The sequence below is a fragment of the Phyllostomus hastatus genome, unplaced genomic scaffold, assembly GCF_019186645.2.
Source record: "Phyllostomus hastatus isolate PE091 unplaced genomic scaffold, TTU_PhHast_1.1 phas_contig_137, whole genome shotgun sequence".
Lineage (NCBI taxonomy): Eukaryota > Metazoa > Chordata > Mammalia > Chiroptera > Phyllostomidae > Phyllostomus > Phyllostomus hastatus.
The window spans coordinates 18,582,706-18,599,268 of record NW_025333583.1 but is presented as its reverse complement, the minus strand read 5'-3'; the positions used below and the strand labels follow the sequence as shown (position 1 = coordinate 18,599,268).

Here is a 16,563-nt window from a genome sequence, read left to right as displayed (position 1 = left end):
ATAGAAACCAAAAAAAAATCAATGTTTTTTAGACTCACACAAGCATGAAAGAAAGAGATTTACTAAGCATACACACTGTTTGACTAGTGGAATTCATAGATTTTGTTCTTCTGATGAGTTTTAAAAATCATTAAATTGCCCCTTTGCTATTTTCTGTATTTATTATGGCTATTAAAAGCTGTGTATTTTATTCCATTCTATGTCCCATGATAATCCTGTGAAATGTTTTTTTCGTTTCCCTTGCAGCCATGCTAGTGTTATTCCTATTATACCTTTTATCGCAGTCTGCTAGAAATAAAGCAGCACAACAAGAGTACAGCTAACTTTACTAGCTGGGAGCTTCCCTGCCTTTGTCTGTCTGCTTCCTACATGTCTGAAGTCAGCTGTCTTGTTCAAAGACAACTTCACAAACTAGATTCATAATCGCAATAATGTGCCAGATCAGTCAGTACATCCGGGGGTTCTTGAAAGAATATCTGGACATATTTAATTTTGTTCATTCATTTCCATTTCCTGCCTCAATCCTGAATCAAACATGGCAGACTGGTGGCATTAAAAAGTCCATTTAAAAATAACTTTATACATTACTTCAGTGTTTATCATGTGTATACATGCAAAACTGCTGGGATAGAGTGAAGAAGGGTCAGTTTTCAAACCACACCCTCAAGAAGATGGAAGGCTCACAGGTAAAAGTGACAAGTAGAACACAAGGGACAAAGTGGCGTTTACCAGGACGTGTAAGTGAAGTGCTCTGAACACTCCAGGCAGAGGAGAATGCCTCCAGACAGAGCAGAAGAGGAAACGTTGTGGGAAAATGTGACCTGTGAACTGAATCTTAACGTGTGAGTGGGAGGTGGACCTGAGATGAGCCCAGGGAGAAAGGGAATCTCAGGGAGAAAGCAGGGTAATGGGAGCAGCACGGCGGTGGGAAAGTTAGCTGATCTGGGCAACGCGTATCGTGGCTGATCGGCCAGAGGACGAAGCCCAGATGCAAGGATGAGGGACACAGATTTCCTTCATTAGACAGTAAAATCTTGCTGCAGGGTTCCAGCAGGCAGGGTTTCAGCCCGATAAGGTGGTAGCATGATATGACCCAGGTCTTAGCTGTGTGAACATGGGTTAGGCAAATGGAGGAGGGCTAATATTTACTAAAACCACAGGTGCTTTGGATACCTTCCGAGGCAATCACAGTGAAAGGCACTGAGGACTTGCCCCAGGGAGGACGGGGAGAAGCCTTCAGGTTGTCACCAGAGGAAGACTGGGTCTGCCCTAGCCTGGTCTGGAAATAGGTTCTTGTTGTGACGTGAGAAAGGAATTTCAAGGACAGTTACGAAGGAGGAATTTAAGCAATCATGGCAATTTATCACAGCGCCTTTGAAAAGGCTGCTGCAGGCCCTGGCTGGTGCGGCTCAGTGGCCTGGGCATCATCCTGCAAACCGAAAGGTCTAGTTGGATTCCCAGTCAGGGCATGTGCCTGGGTTGTGGGCCAGGTCTCCCATGTGGGGCATACTACAGGCAACTGATTGATGTTTCTCTTGCACCAATGTTTTCCTCTCTCTCCCTCCCTTCCCTTCTAAAAACAAATAAATAAATATCGAAAGAAAGAGAGAGAGAGAGAGAGAGAGAGAGAGAAAGGGAGGGAGGGAGGAAGGGAGGCAGGAAGGGAGGGAGGGAGGGAGGGAGGGAGGGAGGAAGGGAGGGAGGGAGGGAGGGAGTGAGGAAGAAAGAAAAGGCTGCTGCACTCAATGAGGCACTTCCCTCAGCTGGTGGATCGAATTCACTGCCCCCAGCTACACCGCACCTCACCCACTGGGCTCAGGGGGCAGCCAGGGCCCAGAGCTGCTGGGCCTTTCTCTGGTGTCTGGGGCTCCAGCAGTCCATCTTAGCCTCTGTTCCCGCCCTGTCCGGCCAGATGTGGGCACTGCACTCTGGCTTGTGTAGCTGCCGAACAGACTTGGACTTTTGTTAAGTTTCTCTGTATTTCCTTGGGTTTGGGAAGGGTTAAGCTTTCTCTCAAACTATCCAGTCACTTCCCTGGATCTGCTGGGCTCTGTGCCTTTCTCCTATCCAGTCTGTTCCCCAGGTCTGTCTCCTTCCCTTTACAGTCGCCATTTTGGCTTCTACCACACAGGCCTCAAGTGGAAGGACTTCCCCCTTAACCTGTCCATCGTTCCCCATTAACCCAGGGGAGGCTTTCTGTGTTCCTCTGGGTGGCTGGAAAGCCAGTCTTTCCTGCCCACTCAGAGGTTAATCCATTTGGCAGAGCGATGGCCGCTATTCCCTGGAGAGACTGGGAAACCCTACTTTCCCAACGTCATCGGGCTCAGCCAGTTTTCTCACCTCCCTTTTGTTAATACCGAACTAGTTGCCTATGCTAGAAGATGAACAACCTTCAAGGGAGAGAGAGAGTTAGAGTTCAGAGAGGTCACAGAGATAGAATTATTGAGAATTAGCAACAGCCATTTTGGATGCTTCAACGTCTCCACAAACTTCTCCCCCATCCCCAGGCCTTTTAGTAAAGCCCTCTCCTCCATGATCTTGAAAAACAGCTTCTATCAATCAGCCCTGACTGCTGTAAATGTTCATCACATGATTTGAAACAGTAACTTTTGTTTCTTTTGCCCCTTCTTGCTCCCTAACCCCTGTGTTTAGGTTTCTGTTCTCACCACTTTACCAGGACTGCCCTCCTAACAGTCAACGGTCATCTCCTTTCAATCAGAATTATGTTATTATCTCAGGCTTTATTCTTTTTTTATTTTTCCACAGTATTAGATCATTAAGTAATTAATTTGCTCCCTCATCCTTTCGAAAGTGTTTATGGAGCTCTAAGCTGGGCAAGGCGGAACTCACACAGATTGGAGAACACCTCTGCCCGTGAGGAGTGCAGTCTCCCCTTGAAGAGACAGCCACACAGATCATCAGGAAGCAGCCTGCCTGCTGAGCAGTAGATACAAAATGCTGTTGGAAGCCAGAGGGATGGGTCACTAACTCTGCCTGCAGGTATCGAGGAAGGTTTTACAGGAGAAGTAGTGTTGAAATGGTTCCTGGGAGAATAGATAGGGGCTTACTGGGCAGAGAAGCGGTGGGAAGGGCAATTTAGGTTTGGAAAACCAAGTGATGGGAGAGAGAAATGCAGGGTGTGTTCAGTACGGCTGAAGCATATGGTATCTGGGGGAAGAATCAGTGGGAAGGGCATTGTCTGTCATGCTCCGTGCACACCATGCCTCTCAGGAGAGCAGTGGAGAAGCATTGAAGGGTTTCAAGCCTGGATGACAATATCAAGTCAAGTGAGTTGGACTACGGGGGATGAGTGGATGAAAGAAGCCATAGACAAGCTCACTGGACTAGGGACTGGCACAAGAAGAGAAGGGCTTGAATGAAGGGGAGAGCAGCATGGTTGAAGAGCAAGAAACAGAGACAAAGACACTTCTGAGTTGGAAGGAGCAAATCTAAAGCTTTGAGACTCTCTCCCTCCTGGGATCTTGTGACCTGCACCATCCTGCAAGCTGCCTCGTTGCCTAGGTGACCAGCAGCAGTGGGGTTTGGATGTGTGAAACTTGGGGTGGAGGAAAGATTGGAAGGGATCCAGGATGGCTGAGCAAACAAGGCTGGGAGGCTGTCCTGTCTGTCAAAATAAATAAATAAATAAAAGTTGAAAGCCGTCTAAAAGGGAAAGTGACACTTTAGGGATGGAGCCCATCTTCTGAAGCAGAAAACTGCTGTCGCGTGCGCAGTGAAAAACAAATCTGATCCGACTTGATGTCTGCACTTTGAACCAAAGCGAAATCAGGAATTTACTGACCTTATTTGTACTATTATGTCAATGATTATTAGACAAAAGTTTAGAGTATGTGTGTCTAAGTAAAAAATTAGCAAATGTAAAGGAAAGATATTTTCCTACTGTGATATCTCAGGGACAGTTTCAGGCAAATTAACAGCAGACAGAATGTTATTGAGTTTTATTTACAGTTTATTTAATTTGTTTTTATTTTTTTTATCCTCACTGGAGGACATGCTTATTGATTTTAGAGAGGAAGGGAGGGAGAGAGATGGGGATAGAAACATCAATGCAACAGAGAAACATCGATTGATTGCCTCTCATATGCCCTCCAACGGGGGACCTCTTGTCCGTGCTCCAGTGGGGGACTGAACCCGCAAAGAAGGAATGGAACCCTCACTGGGAATCGAACCTGTGACCTTTCGATTTATGGGATGCTCCAACCAAGTGAACCACACTGGCAAAGGCATAGTTTGATTCACAGTTTAGATATTTGTTTATTTTCTATTTGTTTGTGTTCCCCTCTATCTTGCTTCTATCTCACTTCTCCCTCTGTCTCCCTCCTCTCCGCCCCACACAACACACACACACACACACACACACGACCTGCATCCACTCTCACAAACAGCAGCCCATTGCTGAAGCCTATTCATGGACACCTGAGGCTTCTGGCAATTTGTTGGCATGCCCCTCCAAATCTTCCTCCCCTGTTTTTATTTCAGCCCGTGCTCCTTGAACATTCGTGGCTGGTCTTACATGTCTTTCACATTCTCGATTTGTCCCCGCATTCAGGACACTGGCATGTGTTTCTTGCTACTTTTATGTATTCATCAGGCGGCATAATTTGACATTGAGTATCTCTTCTAATTTGATAGATGCCCTGGTTGTTCATGCTGAAAACACAGCCTTTATCTAAGACGTGCCTTTAGCCTGCCGTCAGTGTCCAGCCTCCCATGGCACCCACGACAGCCACTCAGCCACAAGCACATGCTAACCCCTCAAAACCAAAATATGTCACATTGCACATTGAATCACTGTGTCACTCTTCCACTGGAAGAACTTGTAATATGTAGCCTAAAATTGAAAGTGTTTTGCTAGTCTAACTTACCTGTCTCAAATATTTTCTCATTAGCTAATTCAATGCTGCATCCCTGTTTAAGTGCACTGTGTGCCCACATGGGCTTTAATTACACAGTGCCTCACACCACACTTTCCTCCCTCCTTAAATATCTGCCAATCTGCTGTCAGCGCTATTTGCCTTATACCCATTGGTACCATTGCAAGAGGGATACTTCTACTGATGGTTCTCAAAGTACACTTGGCCGCATTCAAAGCAATGGTAGCAGGCATATATATCACTGTAGATTGAGTTAATGTACATATGCATATATAGGTATACAAATAGATGAATATTTATTATGTGTCTATGTACAAAGCAGCTTTTTTTTTCTTTGACCATCCTTGATTCTCAACATTTCTACAAATGAATATTCACTTTATTAAGACAGATCCTTACCTGATGTTATTGCATCAAGTTCATTGCCACATTTTTTTTTCCTGATAGGGATAGGGATAATTGTCTCCCAAGAGTAATTTAAAAATTTGAGTTCTTGTTCTTAATTTGTCAGTTACTGCCTAGTTTAGTAAAGTCATCTCAGACAATGAAGTGGGTTAACTAGTATGTTACTCACGTGGGTAGATTCCCATAGTCTGCCTTGAGCAGAAGGCTTTAAATGCAGTGCGACCTAAGTTCGAACGAGGACTGTCCCCGTTGGCCTCACACCTTCTCCCTGAGGGCTTTCACTGTAACACACAGCATCTGTTTTGATTAACTCTTTGGTTCTCCTTTATTTCGTGATATGCACCACTCGACTGAAACCAAAGCAAACCTAAAATTGAAGAAGCATAAGAGACTGAGCAAACCTATACTAACAGGAAAGTTTCGATTTTTTTGGATTCAGGATTTACAACCACCTTTGCCTCAGGTTGGCCACCATTTTAGGCCAAGTTTCTGTGGTTCTGGGAAAAGTTTAAGAAACCACGGTACCGTTTCCAGCTTTGCCACTGGCCAGCTGTGTGACCTTGGAACATCAGCTCCCTCTTTGGGTCTCTATGTCTTATCTACTAGATGAAGAGTTAGATGAGGTGACCTTTAATCCCTCCTGGCTCTTGAAGTCTCTGATTCTATGAAGGCCATGAGTCTTTCTGACACTAAAATCGCATCATCATCACAAGAGATCAAAAGATGAAAAACTAAGTGCATACAAAGGGCAGATAACATAGTTAAAGGCAAGTGCTTCCCAACATCAAGGCTCGGGGGAGCCTTACATTCACAACAGCATCTCAGAACTCTTTAACATGAGCTGAAACAATTAAAGTATTGCTATAATGCTAGGCCAGTGGCAAGAAGCACTAGCGGGTCAAGGACTTTTGTTCACAGTTGGCATATTTTGCCCTCAATAGATACCACATCTCATACACTTCATATGTAAGTGGCCTTATCTATTGAGAATGTAGACAGACATCAAGAAAGAAGCAAAAAAAAAAGCTTCAAATTCTAAAGACTAGATTTAAACTTCTTGAGAAATGTTCATGAAAACATGTATAATCTCTTCCCTGGAGAGTGTCTCAGGCCCTCACTCAAAGACCACTCGAACCCGAGGAAATAAAGAAAAGGATTAAGAGCTCATTTATTGAGCTCATATTGCGTGTGAGCACTGTCGTCACCGTTAACACATTTAATTTGTTAATCCTCATGACAACCTTATAAAGTAAATGCATTACCGCCCGTTTTGTGCACTAGAAAACTGAGTCCGTGGACTCAGTGCTGGCATCTCGCTGCCCAGCGCAGTGCCCTCACCAGCACACCCCCTTCCCCTTCTGAACAGGGGTAGAGACGGGCTCCTAGACACAGACCTACCCAGAGGCTGAAAAAACAGAGAAGGCAAAGAACCTGTAAAAAGCCAAGCCCTGGCTGGTGTGGCCCAGTGGATTGAGTGCTGGCCTGCAAACCAAAGGGTTGGGGTTCAATTCCCAGTCAAGGCATATGCCGGGGTTGCAGGCCAGGTCCCCAGTAGGGGGTGAGTGAGAGGCAACTATACATTGACATTTCTCTCCCTCTCTTTTTCCTTTCCACCCACTCTGTCTAAAAATAAATAAATAAAATCTTTAAAAAAAATGAAAAGCCTAGACATCCCAAAAAGCAGAAATTTGCAGTCATTTGGGAAGCTAAAACAAATCTATTTATCTGCGTATTTGTTTCCTAGAAGCTTCTATGGAGCTTAACTCACTGTGTCTCTTAACAAGATAAAAGATAGGGAGTATCATTATACCCATTTTATACATAAGGAAATTGAAGCACACAGATGTCCAGTAAGGTGCTCTGGTCCCACAGGTAGTAAGTGGCAGAGCCAGGACTCAGGCCTGGGCAGACCTGCTGTGACGTGTGTGCTCTTGAGCCCGGCACTGTGCTGCTGGTCCCGGGCACTTTTTTCATCTCCCCACTTTATTATAATAACAGAGGTTCATTCATTCATTCATTCAGCAATGTTAAGATAGCTGCACATTAATTTTAATATTGCTGTAAGGCAATATTAAATATGTATGACTAATGAGTTTCAAAAAAAGATTAAACTTATTTTGGTATATTTGGTTAAGAAACCAAGATCCCCTATACTTTTAGAAGGGTTCTCATTCATAAAAGTTTATTTTTTTGTTGTTGTGTTATTGTTTATAGTGTCATATCCTACCTGTTTGAAAAATTCAGCCTTAGTGCTTTCGGACTCACTGAGGATACTTGATTTAACTTCTCACAGGGTTTAAGGTTAAGATAAATGTACATTAAAATGAGCCACCATATTGACTTTCTAAACATACAAGAGAACCGAAGGAGAAGGTAGCTGTAATTTAATTTTTTAAAATGTATAAATATAATTTATGTTCAGATCAAGAAGTAAGGTATCATCTCTAATTCCCTTATATAATCCCCTCCATTCTCAAGTGAAATAAATACAATATTCAACAGAAATAGAATTCTTTGAGATTGACTGCAAGTACTAGGAAACGTATAACAGACATTTGATGTATCTTGTGTCTAAATTGTCAACTGTGTTTTTCCTGTTATTTCCTTTTGGTGTTATTAATGAGTAGACAATTTGCTCAGCATTAGCATTAGTGGTAGAAACGGGACCTGAAGAAAGTAGAAAACCAGCCTACGGCAGCCATCCATCATCCAGCGGGATGGTTTTCTCCAAAGGATACCCCCTTTCACTTGTGTTTAAAGGAAGGGATGCTTAGCCCACAGGTATCTCGTGACCTGCTGTTAGGCTCTGCTGCTGTCTGGTGACACCCTTTGAAGAGTTAGTGCATTCCAGCTTGCCTTACACGCTTACAGTTACACACTGTGCAGCAGGATCCCAATTAGTGGAAATCAGTGAAGAGGAAAACATGGTATTAGCCCGAGATTATTTTATTTAAATTGTAGAGTGTGATAAAATACACGAAAAAGGAATTGCTGCATCTCATAAAAGAAGCCCAAGATTCAAGAATTAGTTTGAAATGCATGGCTGTGAGCTGCAAAGAGAGTAGTGAGGGTCTCTGTTCAAAATGAGAACTGTTTCCTTAAAAAGATGAGAGAGAGAGAGAGAGAGAGATTTTACATGAAACCTAAATATGGCGTATGGCTTCTTCCCGCAGCCCTGGGGTGGATTCAGCAGTATGTTTTCCAGATCAGCGCATCAACTTCAAATCTGTGACACCCGCCAGGCAGCCCGAGTCAATGAATCTGAAAGCCTCAAAGAGCATGGACCTTGGTAAGTGAGGGTGAGGTGACAGCCAGGTCATCCAGCCCATCTGTCTTCCCAAATGTCCTGCCTTTGTTTCTTCAACTCCAACCTTACGGGGCCAGGCCTGCCGAAGCCTTGAGGGGGGGATAATGGTCATTCTATCTTCCTGTCTCCTCTCACAGACTTAATTGTAATTACCCCCTTTTAAAAGAGAGATAAATGACTTATTTTTATAAAGTGGTCCATATAGGTCAGAACAATACGATTCTTCCTTCCGGAGAATCTGAGTGCCACAAGCATTTATTTAACTACCCGGCCCTTGTATCTGCACTGGCTTCTGCTGCTGCCTTTCCATATCTTACATAACCTGTTGCAGAGCCTCGGAAGATGATGCGGTTAAATGAATCCTCTTCTACAGGGCTTCCCAAGTGCAGTAGGAAGTAAAGGCAGCAAAGGATTCATGTCTTTAAGCGCCCATCTCCTAATCCTGTGACCCCTGAGGGAAGAAGCATCCTGGGTTTGCCAGATTGAGGGCGTCGAGGTGCCCCAGGTCTGTACCCGACCAGTTTCACTGAGATTCTGAGCCCCGCGGGGAACCTAGGTGACTGTTGGCTGCCAGGGCAGAGCCCGGCCCTGGCAGGGGAGACCCCAGAAGACATTTCAGACACCCGAGGACATCACTGCCCTCCTGTGGGCTCCTGGAGAAAGAAAACTATTAGCGAAGAGTGTGGGTACAGGATAAATTCTCAGCAAATTATTCATTGCTTCCTGAATGCTCAGAGGCCAAGCTTTGTGAATGCTTTTTCTTGAGGCATATTACATATTTCATTAGTAGCAGACAGTAGAAAATAGAATAATCAAAACTGCATGTTCCACACAGCAATCTGATAAATAGTGCTTATCTGTAACTCATTTACAGGAGTTCAGAAAAATGTTCAGTCGTGATGAAACAAGAGAAATTGATTCCATTTTCTATAAATTAAACAGATCACTGGGACACATTCACTGTAATCACCCCTAGTGAAAGGCGGCAGAAAGCCCTGAGGGACGCCGTCTTCGGCGCTGGTCAGCAAGGGGCGTTTTCTCTCACGTGAACCCGTGACAAAACAGAGGAATAATGTGCGACAGTGACATAGGTTATTACTAATAATTTAAGGAGCAATTTATTTTCATAGAGTGCTTGATAAACATTTCCTGATCTGTCTTCCCAGCTTCTCTATGGAGAAGATGAATGGATGGAAACTGCTCTTTGTTATGGGGGAGAAATATATTACTATTTTCCTCATTTAATTAAAAAAACAAGTAGCCAGCAGTATGGTTCTAAAAAAAAAATCTGTACAAAAGGCAAAAAGCATCCATTTTAATTTAAGGAGGAATAAATATGATCAAATCTGGAAAAATAAAACCTAAGGCAGGCCCAGAAACAATGTTTCTCTTTATATTTTTTTGTTATTGAGAAGTTTGTATCTGAGAAGTTTTTCTCTTTAAATTGAAAATAGTCCTTGCAAAATATGCATGGTTAGCAGTCACCAACTGCATTTCATTGTACTCCTACCATAAATGACAACAATAATAGTAGGGTTTGATCAACTTACGTAATTGGGGAGAGGTCATGCGCTGCTTGCTTCAGGACACAAGTGTCCCACTAAAAGCATTGGCTAAAATGCGCCATACAGCAAAAGCGGTAAAATATGCTATAAAAACATTTTTAAAGTAACCATCAAAGTTTGGACCCTTCCAGAAATTGCCAATTTAAAGCTAACAGCCTTGCAGAGGTCTCTGAGGGTCACTGTTCTAGGACCATTCTGATCTCCTGTCCCCAGAGCAATGGAGTGAGCTCAATAACTATGGAGATTTTGTCAGGGAATAAATTTAGATGATACCAGCATGGTAAACACTGGAAGTGTCTTTCCTGTTTGATAAGTGAAGAGACTATTGTATGGAGTGTAGTGCTCTGTGTTTAACCCTACACCAATGTAAGGAATTTACTAAAAGGCTGATTACTATGCTTATAGGAATAATCTCAGCAGGGTCAAGGTCTGTTTTTCAAAAAGGAAGGAAAGTTAAAAGAGAACTTTCTGTTTATTGTATATTTAATTGATGTTGGCTATTTCTCCTTCATGAAGATTATAAGAAACTTCAAAGGCTAACAGGCTCGACCAGTACTTTATTTTGTTTGTTTTTTTTGTTTGTTTCATTTTTGCTACTGAGTCAAAGGTAGTATTTTAACTCTACTATTAGTGAGTCATTGTTCATAAGTTCAAATTATTTTAAGATTGTGTCTGTCTCCTTCCCCTAGTTCCCAGATACAAACATAATTTTAAAGTAGTTTGCTGCATCCTTCTAGAAAGCACTCTATTTCTGCCCCATCTATATGTACATACATCTGTATCATATGTTGTGTTTCTTTGTAATAGAGTGTGGTGTTATGTTATATGAATGAATCTTCATTTACCATTTGCTTCTCTGCTTTTGATTAAATTTGGGTTTCACTGAGAGTTTTAGGGGTTTTTTTCTGTTTGGGGGTTTGGGAGGGTCCATTTGTACTTCTTATTCCATAGCTTGCTTATTCATGTCCTTTGCCAATGTTTTCGTTCGTTCTTTTCTTCTTTCTTCTTGACAATATTATATATGTTACAAAAAAGTTCTTGCAATTTGTCCTTTTAGTTTGAGCATGGTATTTTTGTTATTAAAAAGTTTTTGTCGTACAGTCAAATATTTTCATCTTTTTCTCCATGACTTGAGTTTCACACTTAGTTATTTTCTTCTAGTACTTTTAAAACCTTGGTTTTCTTTTAATGTGTAGCAGTCTGTAATGTATTGTTACATGTGTCTTATGAGATGGGGAAGTTTTCCTCCATGTAAACAGGCAGATTATCAGTAACGTTTGTTAACTTTGCCTCCTTTCCCCATTAGTTCGAGTGCAGTCACAGTGCGCACAGCCTCCCCGACTTCCATGGGTCGGCTTACCGACCTGTCGTCCTGTTGACATGCTCACTTGCCCCGTGCCCAAACCGCCCTTTGGAAATTATGATGCCATCACACTCTGTTTTGATAACTTGCAGGACCATTTCCCTCTGATTCTTTTTCTTTTGTTAAGTTACCTTGGCTCTTCATATGCATTTATTCTCCTACATGATGAACTTTAGGTCAGCTCATCAAAATAAACTTAAAAATTAAGCAGGAGTGCTTCTACTGTGTGTGTGCACATGTGTGTGCTTGCACATGTGTGTGTGCTTCGAGATGTTTGCTGATGACTCCTGATGCATTCTCATCAAGTTAAATATGTTTTTTTGTATTCATACCTTCTTAAAAAGGTTTTGATTTGTTATTTTGTTTAATCAGGAATAGGTGATGAATTTCATTAAGTGATTTTTAAGGATCTATATAAAATGATTATGTTCATTTTATTCTTTATTTCATTAATGTAGTAAATTATGTTAATAGAGTCCCCCAACATTAAATCTTTTACTCTTACTGAGTGAGTCAAAGTTTTTCTCTGCACTTAGAGAAGGTTGAAATGAGTAACTTTTTCTATGTGCTCCAAAACAGATGTAAAACTCCAGTGATTTTACTCAGTGTCATTAACTCCTATATTTCCATTATAGATTTTTTTGAGACTATTCTGCCTCAGTATTTTGTGGATACTTTTGCTGGAATGCATATGGCCGCATTTAAGTCAGATCAGGAATGATTAAAATGATGAATAAAAGGAAATTTATTTTTAAATAATTAGATGTAACTATGCTTATTCAAAGGGGTTAGGGTGTCATTTTCTGGGTTTTCCAGAAAATCAATCTTTTCCTACTAATTGTAGACTTTCCTCTATTTATTTAAATTACCAGAATTACTATGTTCAGTCTGGATCCCTTTAATTTCCTCATAATTGAGCTTGTGTGGGTGTTGAGTTGGAAGCTCTCAGGAGCTGAATAACACAGCTGCCTCTTTGGCCTTTGGCGTAGGGTTCTCCCCCGAAGAGCTGCCCTTGTTGGCAGCATGCCAAAGAGTTACATCCAAAGACTTTTCGATGAGGAATAAACATCTTTAATTTCCAGGCCTGGTGTTTTATGACCCAGGAATGCTGTTTAAGAATTAGTCCGGATTATTCTAGGGATAGTGCTTCAGTATTTTGGCCCATTTGTTGACCAAATCTATAGCCCCATTCAAAGTGAAGTTTAAAATGTTACGTCACAAAAGATTTTTTTTCTGAGTGTCTTCTCTCCTGTTTCCAACTGGCCCCTGACTCCCATTTCAGAGGGCTGTTCTGTTACACAGTCAGGAGGACACTGAGGGAAGTGCAGACAGAAGACGTGGCCAGCTGTCCCGCCCCTGTTGGATGACAGGAAGTGGGCTCTGAGCGGTGCAGGGGCCACTCGGGCACAATGCTGGAGAATCTCCCGACTGCAGAGATTGCTGACGCTCCTTGTCTCCCAGGCCCTTCCACAGTGCGTGTGTTAGGAGCCCCTAAAATCAAGGCAATAAATAAACAGGCTGGTTTCCTTTTAAGATCGGTGATTCAGCAATTTTATTATGTTAGTTGCTTGTTCAAAATTTGTCTTAAGGCAGAAACTATTTGTAGACACTCACAGTTGAAGTAAATTATGTAACAAGTGATTTCTCATATCAACAGCAGTAAATATTTGGGTCGTATTAGGGCCCTTTCATAAACGTCAGACATTCCTGTCAGAATGCAGTTAGGCAAGTATCAGTTTGAAGAATGACATGAAAAAATTAATTAACCTCACTCTACTTTTAGAATACATTCCTTTTAAAATTATTTTTATAATGAAGTACTTCCATATACATTGTTAGTAATAAGACAAAAACCCTGAACACTAAATGCATTGGAAAATTTTTATAAAACTGTATATTCTAATAACTGTAATGCTGGTTTTTAAATTAGTATATTATATTTATATTATATTAATATATGTTAATATGAAGGGGTACCCCCCAAAGAAATTATTTATAAAAAATTGGGTGTTTATTCTAACATATTTAAACTTCATTCACCTTCAAAATACTCACCTTATCAATCAATATACCTATTGAGACATTCTTTCCACTGCTCAAAACAGTTTTTGAACTCCTCAGTTTTGATGCTTTTTAGTGCTTCTGGAATTTTTTGTTTCTCCTCTTTCACATCAGCAAAATGTTTCCCTTTGAAGATTTTTTTCATTACAGGGGTGGGGGGCGCCGGGGGAAGAAAGAAGTTGCTCAGGGTGTGAGAGCGGGTGAAGAGGGAGGGTGGGGCATGGGGGTCGTGCTGTTTTTGGTCAAAAGCTGCTGAAAACACATTACGGTGTGGGCAGGCATACTTGTAAGTAAATCACCAGTTATGAAATAGGCAAATGCAATGAAAGAGTCTTCAAAAAATTCACTGCAGCCAAATGCAGCTTCTCAGAACACCAGCTGGTGCACTGATGCAGACGGGTTTCCAGAACAGGTTAACTAGTCGGGGACGCCTGGACCACAAGGGGCCTGCCCTCCAGGAGATAATTCTGTTTTTGGGGGGGAGTCCCCACTTGTGAACATAAATGTTTTTTTATATCCATGGACCTTCTTTATTGTTCATCGGTAAGGGAATAATGCCGAAGATCATAAAAGCTGAATCAAGTACTGCTATTTAAGATATAACTTGGACTCCTTTTTAAAAGAGAACTGAGAGTACAGAATTAATGGTAACACCAAAAGAGAATGTCCCTTTTCTTATAACGGAGGAAGAGTATAAAGACATAGGTGTAAGCCCTAAGCCTTAGGTAGTCAAAATTAAGGAGTTACACAGAATGTTTACTTTTTTATTAAACAAACATTTATTGAGTGTTCACCATGTGCCAGAAAGTAGGTTAAACACTGAAGACACATTATATACACAAAATGAGGGATGAAAACCATATGATCATATTAAATGCACAAAAGGCATTTGATAAAATCCAGCACCCATTTGTAATAAAAACTCTCAGGAAAATGAGAATACAAGGAGCATACCTCAACATAATAAAGGCCATATATGACAAACCTACAGCCAACATCATACTCAATGGGCAAAATTTAAGTATTTCACTTAAAATCAGAGACAAAACAGGGATGTCTGCTTTCATAGTACTGGAAGTCCTAGCCACCACAATCGGACAAGAAGAAGAAATAAAAAGCATCCAAATGAAAAAGGACAAAGTAAAACTGTCATTATTCACAGATGGTATGATATTGTACATCGAAAAGCTTAAAGACTCCACCAAAAAGCTACCAGAGCTAATAAATGAATTCACCAAAGTATTGGGATGAAAAATTAATGTTCACAAATTGGTGGCATTATTATACACCAATAATGAACTATCAGAAAGAGAAATTAAAAAGACAATCCCGTTTATTATTGTAACAAGAAAATAAATTTACCCAAGGAAGCAAAGGACCTATACTTAGGAAATTATAAGACACTGAAGAAAGAAATTGAAGAAGATCCAAGTAAGTGGAAGCATATACCATGTTCATGGATAGGAAAAATTAACATGAAAATGTTCACACTACCCAAAGCAATGTACAGCTTCAGTGCAATTCCAATTAAAATACCAATGGCATATCTCACAGATCTAGACCAAATATTCTAAAAATTTATATGGAACTACAAAAGGTCCTGAATAGCCTCAGAAGTCTTGAAAAAGAAAAATAAACTTGCAGGTATCACACTACCTGACATCAAACTAAACTACAATGCCATAAGTAATAAAAAAAAGCATGGTTTGGCACAAGAACAGACATATAGATCAATGGAACAGAATAGGGAACACAGAAATAAACCTATGGCTTTATGGGTAATTAATATTTGACAAAGGAGGCAAGAATATACCATGAGGTAGGTATAGACAGTCTATTGAGGTAAAGACATGAGGTAAAGACAGTCTATTCAATAAATGCTGTTGAGAAAATGGGACACAAAAGTGCAAAAAAAATGGAATTAGACCACTTTCTTACACCATACAGAAGGATAAACTCAAAATGGGGTTAGACTTAAATGTTAAACTCAAAACCATAAAACTCCTATAAGAAAACATAAGCAGTAAAATCTTGGACATTGCTTGTAGCAATGTTTTGTCTGATATACCTTCTCATGCAAAGGAAACAGATGAAAATATAAACATCAAACTAAACAGTTTTTGCACAGCAAAGGAAACCATCAACAAAATAAAAAGACAACCCACAGAATGGGAGAGCATATTCACCAATGATATATCTGATAAGAAGTTAATATCCAAAATTTATGAATAACTTACAAAAATCAACACCGAAAACACAAATAATCCAATTTAAAAATGGGAAAAGGACCAGAATAGACACTTCTCCATAAAGGGCATACAGATGGCCCTTAGACACATGGACAGATGTTCAACATCACTAGTCATCTAAGAGATGCAAAGTAAAACCACAATGAGATATCACCTCAAGCCTCTCAGAATGACTGTCATCAGTAAATCAACAAATGAGCAGACCAGGATGTGGAGAAAAGGCAACCCTTTTGCACTGTTGGTAGGAATACAGACTGGTACAGCCACTGTGGAAGGCAGTATGGAATTTCCTCAGAAATTAAAAATGAAATTGCCTTTTCACCCAGTGATCCCACTTCTGGGAATATATTCAAAAAATGCAAAACACTAATTCAAAAGAATATATGCACCCCTACACTTCAGCGTTATTTACAATATCCAAGATCTGGGGCAGCCTAAGTGCCCATCAGTTGATAAGCAGACAAAAAAGCTGCAATACATTTATATACAATGGAATACAATTCAGCCATAAAAAATATAGAGAAATCTTACATTTTGTAACAGAATGGGTGAACCTGGAGATGATTATGCTAAGTCAAATAAAGCCAGTCAGAGAAAGACAAATACCATATATCTCATTTATATGTAGAATCTAATGAACAAAATAAACTGGCAAAACACTGAGGATTTGATAGTAAATGAGAGAAATGGTGTTTGCTGCATATACCTAAATAAAAAA

General features: G+C 40.8%; 1 protein-coding gene across 1 annotated transcript in view; it reads left to right on the top strand.

The window, feature by feature from the left end:
* The window catches only part of PARD3B (par-3 family cell polarity regulator beta), a 975,282-nt gene that overhangs the window by 591,598 nt on the left and 367,121 nt on the right, over nucleotides 1-16,563 (top strand). The window contains exon 15 of the mRNA XM_045852946.1: nucleotides 8,474-8,589. Coding sequence (XP_045708902.1) covers nucleotides 8,474-8,589 — 116 coding nt within the window. The remainder of the gene's footprint in view (nucleotides 1-8,473; nucleotides 8,590-16,563) is intronic.